The 8,905-nt window shown below is 39.4% G+C and overlaps 1 protein-coding gene across 2 annotated transcripts in view; it reads left to right on the top strand.

Annotated features, from left to right (window-relative positions):
* The first annotated feature begins 4,083 nt into the window (after positions 1 to 4,083).
* ncapd3 (non-SMC condensin II complex, subunit D3) overlaps positions 4,084 to 8,905 on the top strand; it is a 61,327-nt gene continuing 56,505 nt past the window's right edge. The window contains exon 1 of one of the 2 annotated variants that reach the window (XM_034602717.1): positions 4,084 to 4,330. In XM_034602717.1, the coding sequence (XP_034458608.1) occupies positions 4,279 to 4,330 (52 nt within the window). In that variant the 5' untranslated portion in view covers positions 4,084 to 4,278. The remainder of the gene's footprint in view (positions 4,331 to 8,905) is intronic. The other variant, XM_034602716.1, reaches the window with a different exon arrangement.

Raw genomic sequence — 8,905 nt, 5'->3', positions numbered from 1 at the left:
TGTCAGCATGGTGTACAAGTTGATTATCCAAGGTTTTCCCCTCCCGGAATAATACCCCCTTAATATCTTCAGGGCTTCTCTTGCATTGTCGGGCGCATCCCTCATAATCACCGAGAGGCTTTTATCGTCTAAAAGTTGAATTAGCTCAGCATACGCATCAGCATTTTTCTTGCCGTCTGCCGCTACCTCACTTCACTGTTTGGTTCTTTCAGAATCGGATTCTTTAACCCTAATAGGTGAAGGTGTCCCAACACTTTGGTCTCCCACAGTTCATACTTAGTCTCATCTCCGTTGAACAAAAGTCGAGGCAACCTGCTTGTTCCTTGATGATCCATGGTGTTAGCTTGTCTTGCTATCCCGTCAGCACGCGGTTCATTGCGACCTTCTGACGGCGATAAACATCAAACATTCCTTCCGAATGACTCCTGGGCCCATAACCTTTTGCGTTAATGATGGCAGCTTCTTCTGCGTTGCACTCGGCGAGAAAACACTTGATGGAGAGGGTGAACTGTTTAGCCCGTGGCTGTGTTTATTGTCTTAGCACCTGCACATCAGGTAGACATACACTTCTTCACTAACAGTGATGACACAAGCTTGCTTCCCTACTTAGCGCTTCAGCGCCTCACAGTGGCATAATAGTGATACTGCACCCCCAGTGTAATTACATACAGAACAGTACAGCCTGACACAATCCTTCTGTAACAACTGTGGACACATGTGAACACTTACTTATAACAGGTATGTTTAGTGAGTATTTATGAGATTGTGCAATTTGGTTATGTTGAACTTAAATGTGGTTTTATAATGAGACTGTTGGCTGAGGTATGCGCTCCCTGAGTGTCATTTTAGTAGTGAGATGAAATGTTTATAGTGAGACTATATAATTTCTGAAAGAAAGAAAAAAACAACAATTTCCCTTTCTGAATTAATTTGCAACAGGACACATTCTTTCTTAAATCCAGGGTTTTGGGGCCACAGACAAATCTTTTTTGTAAGCTAGTATGGTTAGTAATGTCGGGTTTTGTTGAAGCAGGTGGACCCAAAAAATGCTGAACAAGAAAAGTGTAACAAAAAGTGCCCTTTAATCAAGACTAGGTTGACAAAAAATGCACAAAACAGAAAAAGCACTGCAAAACTAGAAAAAAAAGGACTGTAGTGACTATCGATTCAATTCAAATGTTCCAACATAGTCACTTGCATAGGTGAAAAAGAATGTTCTTGACGCGTATACATTGAGTGAATGTCCAAACAATTCCATAACTTTGGGTGAAGTTCCCATTTATTGCAGACTGAAGGTTACAGACAAAAATGAATTACCGTGATGAAATGAACGTGAAATGATGATTTGTTGTTTTAACAGAGTTACTAGATTTATGTTCCATTGTATTTGCTGGTTACGATTACGCTTACGTTTACATTTACGTTTACGGTAAGAACCGTATGTTCCCTGCCACCTATGCTCTGATTTCTTCCTGTTCAACTATGACCTTTAAACACCTGACCAACATCACCTGACCAGTGTTACCTCATAATCAAGTGCATACTACCATCTAGTGGTAAAAATGTTAGACTACAAACATATACACACACAACTATTTACATACATTTAGAATATAGAATAAACATGCTAAATGGCTCCTACACACCGGCCCCATAATTGTGTGGGTGTGCACCTCAATTACCCTATTAGGACAATGTATGTAGGTGACATAGTAGTCATCCTGGATCCTAGTGCTCCAAGTGGTTCCTGGCTTATGGGAAAAGTAACCAAGACCTATCCTGAAAAGAGCGGTCTGGTCCTCTCTGTGCAATTGAGAACCAAGACAGGCTACCTGGACAGGCCTGTCACTAAACTCTGAATGCTATTGGAGGCATACGTCCTGGTGGTAAAGACCAGATTCCAACTTGACTTTGTGCTAGTAACCTATAATCAAAAGAAGATTGAAGATTCACACATGCACATACACCTTTTGGCTCCTTTTTGATTGTCTTAAAAGGGTAATTGAGGTGCACACCCACACAATTGTGGGGCCGGTGTGTAGGAGCCATTTAGAATATAGAATAAACATGCTAAATGGCTCCTACAAGGACTCAAAAAGGCTAAACTGAAAAAACATGGAAACACTAGGAAAACACAAAGAACGCACAAGTGAGGGGAGGGAAAGCAAAGAGACTTATATACACAGGGGAGGCAAGGGTAATTGGATACAGGTTAAACAGATGAGGAACAGGTGCAGACAATGACAAGAGCGCAACAGGACAAAGACAGGATGTTAAGTAGAAAACACAAGGGGAGCAAAAAGTACAAAATAAAACAGGAAAACTGAAAACTCAGGGAGAAAACAAATCCAAACACATGAAAACAAAGGTACAGGCAAAAACAAACAAAGAGTCGATAATCAAACCAAAACAACAAATCCAAAATACTCTCAGTAAAAGAAGCAAAGTCCATGTAATGAGTCCAGAGTCTTGACAAATAAATGTTAAAAATTATAGGCCAGCTAGTTTGATGTTTTCCTTTTCACTAACTTCTGAAGATAACTGTATCCATTTATTTCCTTAAGGGCTAAGTGAGCGATGTGGTGAAGCATTTGTGTTCAAGAATACAGTAGCAGGATATACAGATGAGTGACAAATAAAAGTAACAGCCATTCTAGCATGATATTTAGAATGATCATCAACTTTTCATCAACATTTAGAGCAATGGTTCTAACCTATTTAGTCCAACCAGTCCCTTTCCGCTCACATTAAATAAAATCAAGGCTAATTGTCTTCCCTGAATATCAATGTTGATTATTAATACCTCCACCAAGGAGGTTATGTTTTCTTTTTTTATGTCTGTCTGTTAACAGGATTACAAAAAAAACAGTGAACACAATTTGGTGGACGGACACGGTGCGAGTCAGGAAATATCTGCTCCTATTTGCCCTCATTCAAAATAATAATAATAATTATTAGTAGTATTATTCGAAGTATTAGTATTGTTATTATTAAAGCTGCAAGCAGCAATGGTTGGGCCCTCTCAGTCGTGGTGGGCTGCAACTGATGAATGATGATGATGAAAAGCGTTTTCAATTATATGCTTATGCTTTTTGGAGATCAGTTATATCCCACTCAAGTTACTATTCACAGTAACAACATTTTGATCACGGGCTCCCAAACTTTTGTATAACATTGTAATTTTCTCTAACATACTGTTTGTTTTATCCTCAATGTAGGGGTTAAGGTTGAAATTGTGTGTATTATCCTAGTCATTGTTTTTATTAGTGAAACAGAACACTTTGCAACAGGGTGGAAAAAGTATTAAAACAAGAAGGGTACCGGCCGTTGCGGGAGCACCCGAGGATGGAGCTGAGGCAGCATATATGTCTCGGTGCATGTATGCGGGAGGTGTACAATTCTACAAGTATAATAATAAAGTGCCCTTTCATGTAATATTGGTTTATGTCATTTGTAAATCCACCAATTAACATACATAGCCATAAACAACCATTGAATAAAAAAATATGTTAGCATTTCCTAATCTACACTCAAACCAATAAACTACATTAAACTGAATTAATACAAGCTTATGAAGTTCATGTGTCGTGCAACGCCCTGCCACTAAGAGAAGGAAACTGAACATCTAGTATTCATATTAACATCATCTAGGCTGAAAATCTATTTCAGTACTCTATGATAGACCAATAAATACACTGGTGGCATAACATTGAACAGCTTTAAGCAGCACTCTGTATCTCTACTCAGATTCCCATGGCTGTGTGCCCAAATGAAGGTCAAACAAAAGCTCTTCAAGTTTATTTTTCCTTTAAAAAGCACACAAAATCAGTATAAAGTAAAAAAACTTTTTACAGAAAACAAGAAAAAACCCAAAACAATATATATATATATATATATATATATATATATAGGATGTTTCTCTAGGTGTGTATGAGTCGCGCTGCAATTACACTGCCGAAACACAATTTGCGGTAGAGTTTCTATGCTTGTGTTGAGTGTCTTCCGGTTTCTGGTCCGCTTATTTACAATTCTCTCTTGTCTCTGTTTAATTCAGAACAAGGGCGAGTTCTAAGCGGATCGTGTTGGGTTTGGAGAAATTGCCTATTTGATCGCACCCCTCACTATTTCACTGCGCATGTGTGAAAATCTATTTCTTCTGATCAACACTCCATACCAGCTGGTGGCGGTAATGCACCAAATGGTTTGCCAACCGCTAATAAAAGCCAAAGGAAATAGAGGAAGTCCATTTGTGGCGGACTGATTCAAAGTATAAGCAAAATGGAGTTAATCTCTGCTCTGAAGTTTCTTAAACTACATCAAGTACCAGAAGGTAAGTCTAAACTTTATCTTTCTTGTACGCACCCTTTTCTTTTTATTCAATGGCGGTACGTTATTTTTCGCTTTGGGTGCTAACGTCGCCGTTTCCATGGTCCTGGTGTATTGGAAGAATTGCATCCGCATATCAAGTTAGTCAATACCGTTTGCTTTGGAAGCTATTACGCCCGGTGATCCTGATAAATTGGTGATAAACGTTAACTGGTGAAATTTGTTAGCATATCGGGACAAATTCAAAATTTTCGCAGATTCGTCGTATCAGTTAAAAATTGCGTTCGTCAAAACTCGCGTTAAAAATGTAATAAGTTTTGATATGGGATTTGAAGCCCTCGTAACAAAGAATATTCAAAAACCCGATGCTGCTAAAGGTGAGACATGTACACCTAGTGAAGGTCGATCTTAAATATTATTTATGCTATTGTGACGGAACATAACACACATGAGATATCCACAAGGGATTCAGCAAAGACATTTAAGTGTGGAAGCATTACATCTTCTATACTGAACAAAATATTATTATCATACGAAGTTTCTTGTTGTACCTGTTAGGGTAGTAACCCGCTTTACATTCAGCATCGATAAGCATACGCACCGTGGAGGGGGACACACTAAAGTTGTCATTGAGTCGAGCTAAATCAAAACCCCTGCCACCGCTGTTTGCCAAATCCAAACTGTTTCTTGATGAGCATTTTGGTTGTTTTATTCTCAAATGTGGTCGGCTGAGGTGTGTGTGTGTGTGTGTGTGTGTGTGTGTGTGTGTGTGTGTGTGTGTGTGTGTGTGTGTGTGTGTGTGTGTGTGTGTGTGTGTGTGTGTGTGTGTGTGTGTGTGTGTGTGTGTGTGTGTGTGTGTGTGTGTGTGTGTGTGTGTGTGTGTGTGTGTGTGTGTGTGTGTCATTAATTAAGGTCATAAAAAGCATGAAACTTGACTTTTAAAATGGTGCAAGAACCCTTACATAAACTAAGGCTTTTCATTCATCTGCTCCTCGGAAGGTCTTTTTCCCTGAGTTGTGAAGTCTTCCTTTTGACTTTATTGTTTGTATTTTGAAGTTGGAATGTGGAGAAAACATGTGCGCTGTAAACAAAGTCTGATGTGTTTTAAAGACGTTTTTAATGGTAGGACATTGTGTGTGAGAATTTTCACACACCAATTGATTCGCATGTATTTTTAAACACTGACAAACATATTGTGAAGCCCCAGACTAAAGTAAAGTTTACGTAAGTAAAATGGCGACCACTTCTTCAAACATAAAAATAACAAACTGCCTCCATACTGCTCCTGTGGTGTCATCCAAGTGTCCTCAGCCCAGACATTCAAATTCGACTTGAAACGGCCTGGCACGCACAGACATCCCTGGCAGTATAATGTTGTTTCTACTTTATCTCTAGTAACATTGTCTCTCTTGATATGATCTGCTGTCGTGTTTTCCCTATCCATGTTCTAGTTAATTGTCAAAAAGTTAACCAATAACACAGGTTTCGTACAGTTGGGTAGACAGAAACAGACATTTGATATGAAACCTTGTGTAGTGGGATTTTCTGATAGAGATGTGCATCTTCACTTGCCTCACGATTAAGTGATCGAATGTACAACAAGGCATCAATGCATCTTGGTGGTGGGTCATGATTGTGGTGGCAGCTGATCGTGGATCATGATGATGGATGGGGTGGTGGATCCTGATCGTGGTGGCAGCTGATTGTGGACTGTGACTACAACAAGACTGCTTCACATACGATACTCACGTACTCTACCATTACTGACAATAACTCCTCAATTAATTTGATGTCGCAACTTGTAAGCCCTATGAGACAAATAATGATTTGTGAATATGGGCTATACAAATAATATTTTATTAAATTTGTTTTTATTTTGATGCATTTCAATGTATCACATCCTCAATTTTCTATATTACTGCTTTTTAAAAAAAATCAATTAATACAACCAGTCAGACAAATATGAACTCCTTAAAAGTATTATAGACTGTTTTTACAAGTAGCTGTAATTTACAAAATAAGGTTTTCATTTAAAAATCTGACTACAACAGTAAGTCTATGACAGGCGTCAGTGCTCTCTACACTGATATGACATTCATTTAGTTTAGACTTGTGTGCTGCACCTAGGGCAGCAATTGTAGTAGAGATGGCGATAATTATTGCAATATAACTTTTCCTCGATAGAAATTTAAGACAGGTCGATATAACGTCAATAGAACTCGTCCCATCAATGTTTTGACTGACAACACGAACAACAGATGATAATGAGCATAGCGCTGCACTGAACCAATCCTGTGTCTGGAATAGTTACAGCCATAGGTTAGGTTGACGCCCACAGAGCGGAGGAGGAGCAACAGCACATGTGTTAATGTTTGGGCTCCTGCAGAGTGGAGGACGATTCTGCATCGATGCAGTGACTGAACATATTCATGTTTTCAGCTACTTTAATTGTTTTCCACCGCTGAATAATAATAATAACACCGCTATTGAGGACAGACGCACATTATAGGTCCGGTTGTCCTGTGTCTATGTCGGAGTCTGCTTCCTCTTCACCCCCTCACTGACCTGCACTCACTTTACACTTTAACAATAAACACCATCACTATTTATTAGGACACGTACAGGACTGACATTTATTTTGTGTTTGTTTGATTCGATCCAGAGTTAATGAGATACATGTTTAAACCTGCTACACAACACGAGACATAATGTGACGCGCACATTCAGGACATCACAGTTAAAGTGACTGGAACGATCCGGCATCATTGATTAATAACTAAATACACCCACGCACGCACACACACACTCCGGCAGACAGTTCTTCCCGCAGATTACGATGCAATGCAGTGTTTTAACTTCATTGTTGCAGAAGAAGCGAAGCCCCGTTTATCCAGGAAAATAAATATGGGTTTGGCAGGTTTTTTTAAAGATCAGTTCTACGTGTGAGTGATTAGAAAACATCAGAGGAGCAGAGTAACTTGTTGACCAGCGGAGTAATGCACCTCAGTGCAGTGGCGCTCATTTAAGATAAGATACGATAAGATAAAACTCTATTAATTCACACCCCAGGAAAATACGTTGTTACAGCAGCAGGCACGTCAGAATGAGGTAGACAGAATAAAGAAATATAAATAAAATTAAAAACATGCTGAGTATGTACATTATATATTGAACTTATATAAACTTTTCACTGCAGTGGTTTGTATGAAATGTTATAAGTAAATTGCAGTGGCACAGGATGATTGTACGAGCAAGCATCTGTTTTGTGCATAAGAAAAAACATTTGTACATAAGAAAAACACTGTACATAAACGCAAATGTGCAAAAAAGTTTTTTTCTGGTTATTTGATTTATATCGTGATATATATCTACCGACTGATGTAAAAAAATTATCGTGACGATTTCTTTCCATATCGCCTAGCCCTAGCTGCACTCGAGGCTTTTAGGATTAACTCACTTGATTTTGGTAGCCAAAGGTCAAGGTTAGAGTGTCCTCACAAAGTATGTTATGTTTTTCTTGTACGTGATATCTTAAGATCAGCTTGAGGGAATGTCTTAAAATTTGGTACATACATTTATTTGGACTCAAAGATGAACTGATTAGATTTCAGGGCCTGGAGGTCAAAGGTCATAGTCAGTGACCTCATGTTCCTGTGAATGTGATATATTAAGACTGCCCGTAGAGATTTTCATTGTATCTGGCAATTCACTTGGACTCATGGATGACCTGATTCGTATTTAATGGTCAAAGGTCAAGGTCACTGGACCTCCAAAACAGTGAATGTAATATCTCAGGAACACCTCAAGGGAACTATTTCAAAAAATTTGGCACACATGTTCACTCGGACTCCCTGATTAACTGATTTAGATTTTGGTAGTCAAAGGACAAGGTCATGGTTTTTGGCCTATTGAATGTGATATTTAAAGAGCTCCTTGAGGGAATTTCTTTAAAGGGCCCATATTGTGTCAAATACATTTTCTGGGCTTTTACTATCCGCTATTACTTGAAGGGGATCAGTAGGGACCCTCAAAGTATGAAAACAGTCACTCCGCGGACTTTTTCACTCAGTCAATTCTAAGAAATTGGTTATCGAAACGTCTCGTTTCGTTGTTCCTCCCCGTATGAGTCATTCGGGATCACACTCGTCTCTCAGTCCCACCAGCCTGTACCAGTCCAGCCTCCAAACCCACTACCCCCGCACCCTGTCAGCAACACCACCCCTCCACACCGAAGGTGACACCAAGCAGACATGTTGTTGAGCTAGCAGCTTGTCAGCTACTACAGGCTAACCACAACAAACAACACTGAAGAAACACTGCAGCGTGGCAGGATGCAAGGAAGAGAATGTGTCTGTGCACATTCCTCCTAAGAACATTACTGTTCGAGACCAGTGGTTACGCTTTATTTCTTCTGACGTGCCATGTCGGTGTTGAAACTCCGTTGTGAAACTCTGTACTGTAAGTCGGGACGTTTCTCCTGCATTGGCTGATTGTCCTGCTAAAACTTGAACAAACATGAGGACAGTGTAACTTCAGAAACATCCTGTTGTAACCAACTATAAATATGTGGCTGGTTTTC

Source organism: Hippoglossus hippoglossus, chromosome 12, assembly GCF_009819705.1.
Source record: "Hippoglossus hippoglossus isolate fHipHip1 chromosome 12, fHipHip1.pri, whole genome shotgun sequence".
Lineage (NCBI taxonomy): Eukaryota > Metazoa > Chordata > Actinopteri > Pleuronectiformes > Pleuronectidae > Hippoglossus > Hippoglossus hippoglossus.
Note: the sequence above shows the minus strand (reverse complement) of the source record. Positions and strands in the feature narration are given on the sequence as shown.